General features: G+C 45.9%; 5 protein-coding genes and 1 non-coding gene across 6 annotated transcripts; 3 read left to right on the forward strand and 3 right to left on the reverse strand.

The window, feature by feature from the left end:
- Positions 1-19: 19 nt before the first annotated feature.
- On the forward strand, positions 20-3,888 carry VTP21DRAFT_5202 (uncharacterized protein; the record flags this gene model as incomplete). The annotated part of the gene is made up of 9 exons (XM_069395698.1): positions 20-353; positions 420-625; positions 692-1,247; positions 1,311-1,577; positions 1,659-2,164; positions 2,255-3,022; positions 3,116-3,407; positions 3,486-3,589; positions 3,655-3,888. The coding sequence occupies 9 exons, from the start codon at positions 20-22 to the stop codon at positions 3,886-3,888; spliced, it is 3,267 nt and encodes a 1,088-aa protein (XP_069248276.1).
- Positions 3,889-4,535: 647 nt separating this feature from the next.
- Positions 4,536-4,608, reverse strand: VTP21DRAFT_t212. The gene has a single exon. It is a non-coding gene; the product is annotated as a tRNA-Phe (tRNA).
- Positions 4,609-5,624: 1,016 nt separating this feature from the next.
- On the reverse strand, positions 5,625-6,637 carry VTP21DRAFT_5203 (uncharacterized protein; the record flags this gene model as incomplete). Its single annotated transcript, XM_069395699.1, has 2 exons — positions 5,625-6,508; positions 6,601-6,637. 2 exons carry the CDS (start codon positions 6,635-6,637, stop codon positions 5,625-5,627), a joined length of 921 nt encoding a protein of 306 aa, XP_069248277.1.
- Positions 6,638-6,825: 188 nt separating this feature from the next.
- Positions 6,826-8,882, reverse strand: VTP21DRAFT_5204 (uncharacterized protein; the record flags this gene model as incomplete). The annotated part of the gene is made up of 4 exons (XM_069395700.1): positions 6,826-8,511; positions 8,577-8,623; positions 8,693-8,764; positions 8,834-8,882. The coding sequence occupies 4 exons, from the start codon at positions 8,880-8,882 to the stop codon at positions 6,826-6,828; spliced, it is 1,854 nt and encodes a 617-aa protein (XP_069248278.1).
- Positions 8,883-9,529: 647 nt separating this feature from the next.
- Positions 9,530-9,842, forward strand: VTP21DRAFT_5205 (uncharacterized protein; the record flags this gene model as incomplete). Its single annotated transcript, XM_069395701.1, has 2 exons — positions 9,530-9,723; positions 9,782-9,842. 2 exons carry the CDS (start codon positions 9,530-9,532, stop codon positions 9,840-9,842), a joined length of 255 nt encoding a protein of 84 aa, XP_069248279.1.
- Positions 9,843-11,650: 1,808 nt separating this feature from the next.
- Positions 11,651-15,574, forward strand: VTP21DRAFT_5206 (uncharacterized protein; the record flags this gene model as incomplete). Its single annotated transcript, XM_069395702.1, has 12 exons — positions 11,651-11,906; positions 11,974-12,050; positions 12,112-12,220; positions 12,288-13,216; positions 13,282-13,510; positions 13,584-13,873; positions 13,936-14,006; positions 14,061-14,343; positions 14,400-14,768; positions 14,844-15,076; positions 15,156-15,357; positions 15,419-15,574. 12 exons carry the CDS (start codon positions 11,651-11,653, stop codon positions 15,572-15,574), a joined length of 3,204 nt encoding a protein of 1,067 aa, XP_069248280.1.
- Between the last annotated feature and the right edge of the window lie 237 nt (positions 15,575-15,811).

The raw sequence follows: 15,811 nt of genomic DNA on the forward strand, positions 1-15,811 counted from the left end.
TGCTGATCACACTGGAGGAATGAACCCGATGAACCCTCAGGGAATACCGCCAGCCTACCAATCACCACCGGTTCAACAGCAGCAAAGGCCGCCAAGTGCTGGTGGGTTTGCACCGGTGCCCCCATCGCAGCGGCAGCCGCATCAGCCGATCCAACAACAATCGCAACAACAGCAACAGCACCAACCACAACAGCAGCAAACCCGTCCACAGCGACACTCTATGATCCTGCCTCCCACTCAACCCTTATTCTACCAGCAACCCCCCCAGCAAAGGCAGCCACTGGCACATCCCTCCCTTCCCGGTTCGCAACAGCATCCTTCATCATCAGATGCTCCCCCGCGCCCAATATCAGGTAAATATTAGAAGCCCAAATTATAATTCAGTCAGGAAGTAATTGGGAATTTTGATGTTTGAAAAGGAGTTCCAGCGGCCCAAAGCCCGGGATTACCTCTTTCCCCCCCATATACCCAGACTTCAGTGCCAGCCGGCTATCCCTCCGCTAGAGCTAATGCAAATAAACGCGCTTCTATGCCACCCGTGCCATTTGGTCAAGCGCCCGTCATTTCGCAGCCACCAGTTGACACAGCGGGTATGACACAACAAATGAACGCGATGAACCTCCATGTATGTGATGGATGCCGCATGAAAATGGTTGTCCCATAGTTGATTTTCATGCCTATACATATTTAGACAACGCACACCGGGAAAACGCGTCCAAAACGCGTCTATCAACAATTTGGACCGGAGTCCAATGTAGCTGGGGCAGCATCCGTCATATCGCCTCCACCACAGTATGGCAGCTTTGGACAGCCTCCTCATGCAAAGCCTCCCCCTCTACCCCAGCAGCCAGGTTTCCAGCACCCTGCCCCTCTGCCACCGCAATCCCAAGTGCAGCACCCCTCCCAACCCCACGTGGCTCCTAGCCTTGCACCTTACCAACAGCAACAACAGCAGCACCAACCACAGGCACCATTGGTCAATGCCCCAGTGCCTGCCCCAGTGCCTGCTCCCGTTCCTGCCCCTCAGCATCACCAACACGTGAGTAGGCGCCCTGTATCCATGCCCCCACCTGCCCGACCATCCCTTCCTCCCCAACCACCAAAATCCCGCATCGATCCAAATCAGATTCCTTCTCCCGTTACAGTGCAGGAGCATGACCAGCAGGCGTTCGTGGAGCAATCCTTTATGACTGGATCGAAAGCAAATGTTCCCTTGGCAAGCACTGATTTCCACGCAGTAGATGAAGGTATATATCCGTGATTAAAAGGTTGTGATTTTTTTTGAGTTATTTCATCAACACTCTAAACAGGCAATTGTAACCCGCGGTTCATGAGGATGACTACCTATAATATTCCCGCAACGGATGAACTCCTGGCAACCTCACAGATACCACTGGGAATGATATGTCAGCCGTTAGCGCGTCTTCGCGCTGATGAGGCGCCTATTGCTGTTGTTGACACAGGCGAACTTGGCCCCGTGCGGTGCATGCGATGTAAGGCTTATATTAATCCTTTTGTCATGTTTACCGCTGGTGGGCAAAAGTTCGTGTGTAACATGTGCGGATTTGATAGCCCAGGTAATTTTAATTTTTTTTTGGCAGCCAGAGATACAAAATCCATTTATCCTGTTCTGGAAAATTTTTTTTATCTTTGTATAGTGCCTCAGGAATATTTCTGCAACCTCGATATGTCTGGTCGACGGCTTGACCTCCACCAGCGTCCAGAACTCTTACATGGCTCAATCGAATTCACAGCCCCCCGGGATTACTGGGCAAGAGACCCGGCCCCCGCATGTTACGTGTTTGTGGTGGACGTTACCTGGAACGCTGTTCAAAGTGGCATGCTCCATCAGGTCACCGAGGGCATCCGGAAGGTCTTGTATGGCGATCAAGGACTCCCCGCTGGAATCCGAGTTGGGCTGATTACTTACGATAAAACAGTCCATTTCTATAACTTGAGCCCGCAACTGGAGCAAGCACAGATGCTTGTGATCTCCGACATTGATGATGTTTTCGTTCCCGTATATTCGGGCTTTTTGGTCGATCCCATAGAGTCGCGGGCCGTTATCGAGGGCCTACTGGATACGTTGCCTGTCATGTTCAAGGATAACAAGATATCTGATCCGGTTACGGGCGCGGCCATTCAGGCTGCCTATCAGTCGTTGGTAAATTTTTACACCAGGCTGCTACAGTACCACCTTTAGGGGGGGGGAACAGGAGAGATCGGTTCTAAATTTGCTTTTTTTAATGCCTAGACTGACCTTGGCGGAAAGCTCTTTGTTTTCATTACCGCGCTGCCCACCCATGGCCCAGGGGCCATCAAATATCGGGAAGACCCGAAACTCTATAATACCGAGAATGAAAAAAATCTCTTCTCTCCGCAAGATGCATGGTATCGCACCATCGGGGTAAATTGCGTGGATGCGGGCATCTGTGTGGACATGTTCCTCTTCCCTTCTACCTACGTCGACATAGCCACCCTTGGTCTCCTCCCCTCCATGACCGGTGGAAATACCTACTTTTACCCTCCACACGAGCGTCGATCGGTTGCCGATGATCTTGTCCTCAATACAACGCACGAATTTGGATACAACGCCCTCATGCGTGCACGATGCTCCACCGGATTGCGGGTCGTCGAATATATTGGAAATTTCTATATGCGAAATGCCACTGACCTAGAAATTGGAGGGTTGGACTCCTCGGCTGCATTTGGGGTGGTGTTCAAACACGAAGGCCGGCTATCAGGCAATGAAGCGTTCTTCCAGTGTGCGCTACTGTATACTACCGCGAGAGGCGAACGTCGGGTGCGCGTGCACAATCTGTCTGTACCGGTGGTGTCTAATTTGGGCAACGTATTCAGATACGCGGAAATGGATACCACCATGAACTTGTTGGCCAAAGGCGCGGTGATGCAGGCGACCACCAAACAGCTTCGCGAAGTACGGGACTCGCTGACGGAGAAATGCATCAAGATATTGGCGGCCTATAGGAAACACTGCGCGACCTCCACCTCGCCCGGTCAGGTAAATAGCAGCCCTCCTTGCTCTGCCGTTTTTGCTGACCTATTACACTCCGGCTCACTAATCCGCTAACAACCACACCATCAACAACAATAGCTCATATTGCCCGAATCTTACAAACTCTTCCCCATCTACGCTCTCACCCTCCTCAAGTCCAAAGCATTACGTAGTGGCACTGATTTGAACAGTGATATGCGAGTATACCATATGCGCTTGCTGAAGTCGATGGGGGTGTCGGATAGTATTGCCTATTTATACCCACGGATAGTTGCTGTGCACAACCTTCCTGAAAACGCTGGTGGTCCGGATCAGTACGGGCGCATAAGAATGGCTCCGCTTGTACGAGCATCGTATGAGCGCTTGGAAGCGTCGGGGGCGTATCTGATCGGTAAGTTTCGGGCGGCGGATTGCTTCCCTTCTGTCCACGGGACCCTGTTTTTAATCCACGCGAAATCTATGTCTATAGAAAACGGCCGGAAGTTAATGTTTTGGCTCGGTCGGCAGGTGCCAGCCGAGTTTTTGAAGGATGTGTTCGATGTGTCAAGCCTAGAGCAGATAGAAATTAGTATGGTGAGTACATGGAATCTGTGGGATGAAGGGTAGGATGAATATCTAACCAAGGAATGCTCTACTAGTCTTCTCTCCCACAACTTGACACCCCACTTTCTCGCCAGATCCGTGGTCTAGTCATGAGGATGCAGTCGGACCGTCCACGACATCTTGTGTTGCATATTGTGCGCCAACAGCTCGATGCGACGGAGTTGGAGGTAGCGGCGATGCTTGTGGAGGATAAGAACAACGAAGCAATGTCTTATGTTGATTATTTGTGCCACGTACACCGCCTTATACAAAATGAAGTCAATAACTAATATCCTATACATCGTTATCTTGGATGAAGGGGCAAAATTTGGTCGGTTATTTTTTTATTTGATATATATATATATATATACTATCTATACACTCTACACCTTTATTTTCTATTATTTGAATGGGGATTAAAATTTTGGGATCCGATTTTTGCGTGCTGAAGAAACTTCCTCTGTACCCTCGCCATTTTTTGAAAACATCCTCCTTAATTCCTCTTTTTGGGCTTTTTTATTACGAGCACCGCTCGCTTGAAGTGGTTGAGCCACAATATAGTGTTCTCGAGAGACCAGCAGACAAAATGCCAAGCAAGAAAAAAAATAACAATGACGACAAAACTTGCTTGGAAGCTGGTTATTAAACTTGGCTATTCACTTGATGAATGAAGAATAGCTTGGCAACTTGAAGTAACTAGTTTGCTCTGCAAGCCAGTTCAGGTTGACTTGTTAGTATATAATAATTGACAGGTTAACAATTAACTCCTTAGAATTTTCTCCCATGTCAAAATTGGAATACCGTTTTGGGACTGGGGCTTCTTGTTTTTTACCGATTAATCCGCATCCCAGTTTTTTTTTATAATGCCTTCTCCAATTAAAATAGACTATATGAGCTGGACCAATATGAATTCTACGAGAATAAAAAAGAACTCTTTTGCAGAATCCCGGGATCGAACCGGGTACCTTAAGATCTTCAGTCTTACGCTCTCCCAGATGAGCTAACCCTGCACTGGATCACGTGCTTGGGAATGCATCCACTACTTTAATCAAGACGCAAAAAAGTAACGCTTTTGCCCTGGAGCCCTGCCAAATGTCAACTTTAGAGCGTCGTTGTACTAGGATAGTCGACTTTAAAATTTTACCCTCTATCGCTTAATAGCAGGTGTCTATCACTGTTCTACGAAGCAAATTTTATTCATTTATTTCATTTTTTGAGGCGCATTAAGTAGATTTACATAATATATCATCCAGTCAGTTGTGTAGTGCAGTGAATGGGGGACAGCCTATAGAAAGTGCCATAGAAAGCACCCATTTTACCACCATTGATTCAAGTGCAATCTGTCAATGGAAGATTCCATCGAATATCACAAATCCCTGCATTTGTCTGGCATTTCGACCAAGTAGATCCAGGTTTGAACATCGCCTTGTTCAGCATTTTGTGTATTATTTATCTATTTTGGTCGTATCCTAGTGCAGCCTTGCTGTATGCGCCCCTGAAGTATCTCAATTCCGGTCTTAGGATTGCATCGGATCCATACTAAAATACGAAGTTTAGTTTGGATGCGACGCAATCCCATCAAAATGAAGCATGTGGAACAGAGTGTCAAATGTAGAAATATTAAAGCAAATTCAAAAGAAACTAGCCATGAATAATGCCAAACAACTCTTGCTCAAAACAGTTACTCGCCTTCATTTAGCCTATCTAGCCCCTTCGGAACTTCGAGGATTTAAATGGCTTTTTAAGGATTATTAAGGGCCTTTTTTTAATACTCTCACATGTTATTTTTGTGGAGGGTCAGAATATCACTACTATATTTTGTCTTATTCTCCTCCCGTCAACCCCTTATTTTATAAATATAAATGGAACACTTCTTGTACACGTGCAAGTGCCTTGGCCATGCATGGGAGCGGTTCTATAGGGGGCGGGATGGCCCAACTTCATTGCACCCCCCCCTCATCAAAAAGGGGAACGAATGCGGAAAGGATTGTATTATTACAGAGATACAATTAAATATTCACCAAGACTAGAATTTTTCATCCACAATCCCGGTCGCTTCACATGCCAAGTTCCATGCTGCTTTAGCCTTTTCCATATCATAGCTCTCTTCGCTTGAATCTACCACTTCCTTATACTGAAAATACTTCCCGGAAACACCCTCAATTGCCTCACTCGTTCCGTAATAAAGATATTCCTCTCCCGCCACCTCTGCGCTTCTCGCAACGCTTATCAGCCATGGGAATAGGTTGCGCATTGCCCAGCGGAGCGGCCACCACGAAAACCGATTCAAATTTGTGGCAGGAACGAAGCCAGGCGAAACGGCATTGCAGGTAACTCCGGAATGAGTTTCAGCGAGGCGCGATGAGAGAACATAAATGTGATAGAGCTGGAGGAGCTTTGAAAGCCCATAGAAAGTGCGCCAGGAATATGCTTTGTTGCCGTCGAGATTTTCAGGGTCAAAGAGATAAATAGGACTGGCATCTTTAGGAAGACGGCGGTTCGGATCGTGAAGCATGGACGTGATAGTAAGGATTCTTCCTTTAGTCGTCTTGAGCAGAGGAAGCAGCTGATGAGTCAGGTAAAAAGTTCCTACGAAGTTAGTCGCACAGGTCTTCTCAAAAATCCGGGTATCGCTAGTAAATTCACGTTCCGTGCATATCATGCTTGCGTTATTGATGAGAACATGGAGAGGGAGATGCAATTCTTGGAAAGTGGCTACGGCTGTGCGGATAGATTCGAAGGAAGAAAGATCCAGAGTCAAGCCTTGTACGCTTTCTTTTTCCTGAGTAAGCGCGTGCAGAGAATCGAGAGCCCCTTCGAGTTTAACTTGATCACGCCCAGTTATAACCACTACAAAGCCAGCATGGAGATAACATTTGGCCGCTTCGAATCCGATTCCATCGGTACCTCCTTTTAATGATAAAAACCAGGAGGGGAATGGAAAGAAGGGTATGAACTGACAAAAGTAGTTTCACGACATCATTAAAAATAATTCATTTTACCTGTAATAAGCACTACTTTTTTATTGTCAGAAGGCATTGAAGGAGTTGTTCACAAGAAATGTAATGTTCCCTTGAATTAATCTAAAAAAAAAAAAAGAGAAAACAGAGACGACTTTTACAAATATTATGAATAGTGAAATTAGAGAGGCAAAAAAGAAATCAAGAATTGACTATCATTATTGAGAGAAGGATGAGATTGTTCTTAGATAAATATCGTCCATGAAATTAAATTTGATGCTTTAATGCCCCTAAATGCTGCATTTCATGAGCGACTCTTTCGTATATGTCTTCGGCGGGCCGCAAGCACTTTTCCACTTCGTTCTCCATTGCGCTGCCCTCCTTTCTCCTCCGATAGGCCTCCCCACTTCGCTCTGGATTGGCACGAGCTTCTAGGCCTCCGCCCTCCGAAAACCTCGGAGAACGTTGCCCCAGTAGTAGGATCTGTTGACTCCATCTCTTCAACTTGAGCTTAGTGTTGGGTTTTACCGGGCGTGGCATTTCTGCAGGGGTTATGGGTTTGACGGTTAGGGGGGGCTGCGAAGGTGGTCGAACTTTTTTCGGGTTGGCCGCTCCACCTTCTTCGATGGGAGTGAGAGAAAGTGAATAGGTATGCTGCCATGTCTCTGGGATGAGGGATGCGACGAGGTCATCAAACTCCATCCCCACGCTTCCCACTCCGAACCCGTTGTCATCGACATTGGTCTTTTTTGGCTCCACTAGCTCTGGAACCCGGGGGGGAGGAGGAGGTTCCGTATCATGGTTTGCAGACTCCTGCACGGGAATAGGGGCGGTAATTGACGGCGAAAATGGACCCTCGCTCTGTAAGGGATGGATAGAGTTGGAGGTGGGTGACGGGGTGTGTGATTCAGCGATGGCACCTGCGAGAGAGGATGTCGACGAAGACTGCAACTGGAGTCCACCCAAGTCAAAGGAGGAAAAGCTGAGGAAAGAGATCCGCTTTTCTACTTCTATCCAAACGAAATTCAAAGTTAAAGTCTCCCCTCCAAAGAATACTAGGTCATAGTAGCAGCTATGGTCGCAATTACCTTCTTTTGCTTGGTGAAGATAATCGAAGGAACTGACGGGTTTGCTCTGCAGTGAAGATTTTCTTGACAGCCCTCTGCTAGATGCCATGGACGACATTGGGATGGACCAAGCTCTCTGAGTCTTTTCTGGTGTGTCTTCATGACACTGCTTCATTAGTGGCGGTGAAAGAGGTATTTTCTTGTGGGGGAATTTTCCATAACGCATGTATCCAAGGCCTTTTTTGACCCACGGCGAATTCGCTGGAGGTTCGGGGAAATCAATCGAACGAATGCTGGAATGGTCTGGGCGTTGCAGAGAAGAGGCGAGGCTCTTGAGGAGTATGTGGTCAAGCCTCGACTCGGGTGGAGGAGCACGCCCATCTTTACTAGTGCGGTTAGTAGGCTTTTGGGAACCCACAGTAGCCATTTCATCCGTGGTAATCAAACCAGGTGACTTAAGGATCGAATCTCGCGAAGAGCTATCATTTTCATTGCCATTTTCTATAGTTGGCGGGAGAAGATTTTCTTTGTTCGAGGATGAAGAGATAGGGGGAGAGGGGGGGTCGTCGTTCTCATCTAGGCATTCTGCCTCGGACGGTAGCCGGAAGAGTTGCAGTCTCTTGAACGAGTTTGAAATAGAGAGTCGCTTTAGCTCTTTTTTCCTCTCTGGTTGAGGCTCCTGCGGAGTCTCCTGGGGCAGTGCAATGGGGATGCGTTTGCTGATCTCAAGCCGTGGCGAGCCGGATTCAGATTCGGTAGAATCGGGTGTCTCATCGAAGAAGCTGAGAGCGCGTCGAGCTCGAAAAGATTCCAGAATCTGCGGATCGAGCTCAATAAAGTATACCTGACTAGCAAGAAATCGTCCAACGACGCCCTCACAGTATCCCTAATAGATATAGGATTACGATGTGCATATGAGTATCTTCGGTTTACGTGATGAAATCAGCTTACTAAATAAGTGTCATCTGCAATATGCTTGAGCACCGTGATTCGTTCGCCTAAATCAGTGTGCAAAGGTTTAATTTGCTTTTTTCTCCTAATCAACAAGGATAAAGAACCGAGATTACCTATCAGGAACATGAGCTCATCTTCCTCTTGGGCGAGAACATTGGTCCTTGCAACGCATGTGCCGATTCCTCCTGGGGTTATCAGTAGAATTGATTAGATCAATAGATCAATGGTGAAAAGTATAACGCTTTAGTTTCTACCTTTGACCGCAAACTCCTTCAATTCATTTAAACTCATGTCCATATCCATATTAAATATTATATAAAAATGCTAGAAAACGAATGGTTAAGAAACGAAAAAAAATTAGGCGAGCTATATAGGAGAACAATGAAGAGACTAAGTGAAGGTGCAATCCGTAGTTATTGTGACAATAACAGAGAGTAGAATGAAGAGGAAAAGTAGAAAAGAAAAAGCAAAGGATGCAGATATTACAAATGAATCCGAAAAGAGAGGGTGCCTGAGAATGTCGGAGAAGTCATTACAAGCCTAGTGTGGGTTTAGTTTGAAGAGAGGGAAGGGAGGGGGAGAACAGGGCGAGAAAGAGTCGAGGGGAAAACAAACGCTGCGGGCGAGAAAACAAAAGCGTTCAGAACATTTTGCAGCCGAGAGAGCATTGTATATAGCCTTTTTCAACCCGTCGCCTTCAGGGTGTCTGCTTGTTGACGTGTTTTTGCGGGGGCCCCGCGCTAGAAATAAAAATGCACTTACATGATTACACGTGCATTACATCTGAAGAAAACAGTCAACAAAGGGCCGCTGAGCCAGGAGGCCACCCAGGCTCCAGATGGAAATGGGTGGCAACTGACTGCCGATCGAGTGTAACACGTCCGATTATTAAATATATGCCAAATTGCGCAGTTTCATTGCTCATCACGAGAAAAAGCATTGGAGAAATTATGACTGAGAAACGTTACCTAGAAATTGGTCCCATCCTCCTACCCACAAGATTAAATCTGGCCAAGACCACAGCTCCACTCTACTCAATTATCTTTTTTGCGTCCTTTATCCCCGCTGTTTGCACTAGTGAGCAGCTTTGGGCCATTGTTCGCGGAGATAGCGCTTGGGAAATTATGCAAAGGCGTCAAATCTGGTTAGCTATAACTTGGTTTCATTTCATTTTCCGGTTTTCTCACTCCAAGGAACTATAGGTTAGCAGATGGGTCCCAAATGGCTGTATTTGCCCGTCGCCGAGCAGACCCGGAGAGCTGACACAATCTGTAGCTAACTGTTCTGCAGAGCAGCTACTATCGTTCGTTGATAGAGGCGAAACTTTTGCATCCGGCAAGATTTGGAGTGGAATACCCAAGGAAGTTTGATCCGGGTTAGAAGAAAATTCCTTAAGATGCGACTCATAAAACCCACTTCCATCATTAATCAGAAACCCGTTGAAATTTGCTCATTCAACTAGTAAAGAATTATCAACCAGTATAAGTAATTCGGACATGGTTAGGCACGAAAGTGGGGGAAGATATTTGTGATTGGCTGAGTCGTTGTGGACCATGGATATGCAATTAAAGAAATTAGCAGTTGATAATTGTGAACAATACTGTTACAAGAAAAGCGGGGGTGTATTGAAAGAGAAAATTTTGCCTGTGATGGGAAAGTAGGGGATCCTGGCATTCCATGTTTATATCCTAGTAATAAAATTATTTCACTGGCCAAGGGAGATTAGTGCTGGTAAAACTTGGACATCAGTGGGAGATTGTACGAGAATCTATTACTCTATTGTATCTAGTGCAAAGTTTATGAAAGAATGGAAGAAGAATTGGCGTGATAGAAAGAACGAGCAATTAAAGGGATGGGTTAAAATAGATTGTGTGCATTCTGTTATGAGATCAGTTGAAAATTATTGATTTCAAAATATTTGCACAGGATACCAAAGTAGTTGTAGCTACATTGGTATCCGTTCGAGAGCTCATTGATTTGAACAAAATGAGACATTGTAGCCAAAACCATATCTCAAATACGGGCATTTTTAACGAAGGTGGGTTAACGCTGTTTCCCAACAATAAGTCATTTTTTAGTGAACTTCTGCAAATCTTTTATTAGGCCTTTAATTTCAATACTCTGAGGGATGGTCATAATAAATTACAACCATCGTACAGAATAATCGATACCAGAAATACCCAATTATACCTAAAGCTCAGCATATGTTTAAAATTAATCAAGCAGCAAAGCATACAGACGTATTCAATCAAAAAACCCCATAAAATATGACTTGAAGGTTACGAAATATCCTGAAACTATACTTTAGGAGGAGTATTGTTTTTTTTAAGAGCATAACAGCCCCTACCAATAGGCAGTAGAAATGACTCTACCGAGAGCAATATACCTTCCGTAAAGGTCACAAGACTAAACACTATGCTATTACGGCCTTCGAAATTCAGGCGGGAAACTGTTTATTTTATAAGAAAATTTTTCTCCGCTTCTTCTTCATATAGCTCTATTCCAAGCATGCCCTAAGAACGAATCGATATGAAGTTGCTGCCAAAATGCAGGGCAGGAAGTCCATTTCGCTTGTTGTAGAAAATCATTGTGAAGGAGAAAATGAATCTTTTGTTAAGTGTATGACTCGTTGAGATTAAAAACAGGTGACTTTAAAGGTCGAATCAACCTCGGCCTAATCCATTAGAAAATTTTTACTTTGGCTTCTTGTCGCTATGACTTTAACGTGAGAATCTATGTATTAACAATGATACAAATTGAATACATGTGTCTATATCACAGATTCAAATACAGGAAGACCAGCAGTCTCCAATGCCGAGTGTGGAGTGCTAATACAACCATGATATTCATTATATTTGGGATTCGGAGACTAGGAGTCAGTTCAATGAAGGCCAAGCCTCAATCATGTGATGTGACTGAGGCACAGCGTTTCATCGGAGCCGTTCATAGGGAAAGAGAAATCCGAAGCTGCGTATTCTTGGTATTCATTGGAGAGCAACTGGTTGTCATCAAGAGAAAAGAGAAAGCGGAGAAGAGAGGGGCAACTATTAAGGAAAAAAATTCTCTTAATTATGCCGTTTCAGCCTTTTACTTTCCAATACATACTCCATGGAATTACACTAGATGATCCCTCAGCATCGCCTCCGACCCCACAACAAGGAATATCGCGATTCACGCGACGCCCTCACAGTGGATCCGGCCAATCGAGCTCGAACGCTTCGCGTAATCTTCTGTCGACTTCACCAAAGACGGGACGCCTAGTAGGATGGAACGTAGGAGGGCAAAATTCTTCACCGCAAGTGTCTGTAGAGACTGTGGAGGCATGGGGTAATTCTTACGAATTCTTTGCATATTACACGTATAAGAGTCTAATACCTATGGTTGCGCCCATCAGAAAATAATTTATATATTGGAACAACGGATGGACATGTGCTGCACTACGTGTTGGAAGAGCGGATATCGCCCGAGAGTGTAAGTGGCACTCAAGATTATATTCATTATGTGTATAAACTTTATAGCTATGAATCGATAGAACATACCCAAAAGTCGACTGGTGGAAAAACTCAATCTCGGTTTTGGAAAAAAAATTGTTGAGCGAATATCGCTGCTACCTCAGATCAGTAAAGCGGTGGTTCTATGTGGTATGTTTTTTGTAATTTCTATAGAGAAATTTTCGCGGGTCGTGACTGACTGAATTTCCTTGGACAGATTCCTCGATATCCTTCTATAGTCTTCCGGACTTCGAGCCCCTTCCCACTGCTAACTATCCGATCATTCGTGGCATAACCTTCTTCTGTTACGATGTATCTCGGGAAGGCGAGACAGAGCCAGACGGCTCTGTGAGAATATGTGCAATTAAACGTCGTGTTATCCACTTTTACCGCGTCAATCAGGGCCTCTTCATGGAACGAGAATTGAGTTTGCCTGATGGTGCGATTTATGCCGCTTGGTATGGCTCCCATATCTGCCTGGCAGATTATCACCACTATTTGATTGTCGATGTTCCGGCGGGGCGTGCAGTACGTCTTGATGTGCCACACCCGAGTACGGTCACCACCGAAGGTCGTGGGATGCTTAAGCCGCAGATTGCGGTGGTAGGCGAGGGTGAGTTTTTGGTTGCGTCCGCCTTGGGCGACCGCTCCATCTTCGGTATCGGGATGTTTGTGTCGGTGACGGGCAATGCAACTAGCCGTGGCACCCTTCATTTTTCAAGTTATCCGCGATCTCTGTGTGTGGAGTATCCATATGCCATTGCTCTTCTTCGCACTGGGGTCATTGAGATAAGCAACATTATCAACCAAGAGCGTTTGCAGGAAATACACCTCTCGGCCGGAGATTGTCGTGGAGTATCGCTCTCGCTTGGGATGAAAATGTGGGTGGCTGTGTTATCAGAACGACTGCGAACAAGACGGTTGAATGCTGCGGACCATGCTGGGAGTGATCAGGTATCGAAACTGGCGACGTTAACAGCACGGCTTCTGATTTATGGGCGAGACTCGATCATGGCCTTGGTTGCAACACCACTCGTAGTTCAAGTGGACAATATGTTGGATGAGGGACGGTTGGAAGAGGCGCTCGTTCTGGCCGATCAAGCTGCTTCAACTTTGCCCCCCGATAGGCAGCAGAGCACACGAATGGTATATGTGCACGGAAAAGTCCGGACTGTAGTTTAGTTACTGATGACTATTCCCCTCCCAATTAGATGCATGAGTTGGAGTTTATTTATCAAAAGACGGGCTTAATTTATTTTGGAGAGACACTCTTTGACGATGCATCTACTCTATTAGAGAAGGGAAACATTGATCCTCGAGTGCTTATTAGTCTGTTTCCGGAAGTGGCCATCCCTGCTGTTGAGCGCGAGCTGGAGGAAATGGAGCTGTATGAAGGGGTGCACGAGGCACTGAGGAATTTAGGAAGTGTGAACCAGATCAGTAAGTGTTTTGCCACACTACGAGGTCGAATTCCCTGTTACTACAATTAGCCACTGACAATCTCATAATGTAGTTGAGAAGTCGGTGTCTAAGATGTCCTCCGATGACGACTCCAATGCTGTCAAGGAGCTCGCTACTGTGCTTCGCACCAATGCCTATGAGATGCTTATCAAATTTTTGTCACGAGCTCGATCACGACTACGGCGTCGACCCGCCTTGACGGGGGATGTGCTTACGGCCATAGACACCGCGCTTGTGAGAATATATGCCATTTGCCAAATGGACACGGAGCTTTATTCTATGCTAGAGAGAAAGAATAGCTGTAGAATAGAGGATTGTGAACCTGTATTAACCGCACACAAGGTATGGGCGATTTTCAATCCTGACCCGATAATATGTCTCTGATGGGTGAGCACTTGACATAGAAATACTACGCTTTGTCGGTATTATATCTCTCACAGCACCACTACGCAGAAGCCCTGGACATATGGACCAAGTATGCCTGCTCATACGGAAATGTTATACTTCAGTTATTAACTCGTTTTTTCAGGATACTCTCCTCTGAGCTACACGACCCGGGGTTTAGCAATGGAATGGAGCGTCTTGTGGAAATGCTGGCAAACTTGGAGGATCGGGAGGAGCTTGTTGAAAAGTATATGTGGTGGGTGATGGAGCGAGAGCCGTCCGAGGGGATAAAACTATTTACTCTACCTAATCCCAACCATGTATCCATGAAATTCGATGTGGACGAGGTGTTGTCGCGACTGGACAAGTATGGACAGGAGTATGTGAGAACATACCTGGAGTATTTGATTTGGAAGAGGCATAGTCAGGTGCGTGTTGCATCTCAGCTAATAGGACTACTGTAGCTTGACTAACTTGAGTTTAGATGGATGCTCACCACACGCGAATCGCTTTATTATACATTGACGACGTATCCTCGTCCTTTGGGCTTGATACTACGAATAGACTGCAAGAGTTTGCACAGGATTTTGCAGAGCGCTCGGTCGCCTCATGCTCCATCCCTCCGGTCGCCGCCTCTCCTCCCCCCTCCCCTCCGCCCTCCTCCCCTTCCCCGGGCACTTTTCTATCGGCGGTGGCAGAGCGGGTCGAAACAGATATTTTATGTCGAAATCGCTCGAAATTGCTGGACTTTCTGCAATGCTCTGAGCTCTATGATACAGAGGCTATCTTGGCGCGATTACTGGAAAGCTGCCACGGAGAGCTGAAGGCTGAGATTGCCATTGTTTATGGAAAGGTATTGCTACTTGCACACATTAAGCACAGTTGAAAAAAGGTACTCACATTTTTGTTCTTTATGTTGCCATCGTAGCTTCGAATACATGACAAAGCACTCCGAATTTTAGTGGATGAGCTCAAGGACTTCCTCGGAGCCGAGGCCTACTGCTTGAATAACGGGCAAGTCATCGGGCAGATCGAAAAGAGCCGTCTGCTTGTTCGCAGCGAAAATAGCAAGAAGACGGCGGCAAGAAAATCGGGCGTGGAAAAAAATCGAAGAGAGCTGTTTATGATGTTGCTGCGAGCATATCTCGCGATGCCCAATCTGCAAGTGTTATTTTATCCAAGCTATCCCTCCCCCCTACATTTATTCATTTTTCTATACAATGCTCTCTGCTGTTCATAGAGTACTGATGGTGTCCCAGACGATGCGTCTGTTAAGCAGACAAGCCATCTATCTCGATGTGCTGGAAGTCCTTAAAATCCTGCCGGATTTTATCTCTGTGGAGATGTTGAGCGAGTTTTTGGTGCGCTCGTTGCGAAAACATTTGCATGAACACCGGCAGCTGCGAATACTAAAGTCTCTGAGTTTTGGGGAAAACCTAATGGTATGTAGGGAATTCTTGACCCTTCTCTCTATGCAGTGCTTGCAACCTCTATTTGTTCTAGGTGAGTCACGATTTGTACCGCATCTACGAGGACCGCGGGCCCGTCGTCATCACCGAGGATACGGTGTGCACGGTGTGTCAGCAGGTGATCGCTGACTCTGTCTTTAAGCGACTGCCTAATAATGACATTCTCCATCTTCACTGTTCCAGAAACTGATATGCTCTGTTTGAAAAATATTTTTTTCCCCTCTGTATTTTATATATACTATATCCACTGCAACTCTAATAGATTATTCATTTATTTTTGATTGGTCCGCCTGGTTGCGTAGATGGTCTGATTTCAGAATATCTGATAGCTATAAAGAGAAGTTGCAAGAGGGAGAAAAGGGGGGAGGGAGGGGAGAAGTACAGGGCGTGGTCATCGCTGACGTCCCCTGGTGCACCTGCCTTGTAT

Source organism: Calcarisporiella thermophila, assembly GCF_041956535.1.
Source record: "Calcarisporiella thermophila strain CBS 279.70 unplaced genomic scaffold VTP21scaffold_21, whole genome shotgun sequence".
NCBI lineage: Eukaryota > Fungi > Calcarisporiellomycota > Calcarisporiellomycetes > Calcarisporiellales > Calcarisporiellaceae > Calcarisporiella > Calcarisporiella thermophila.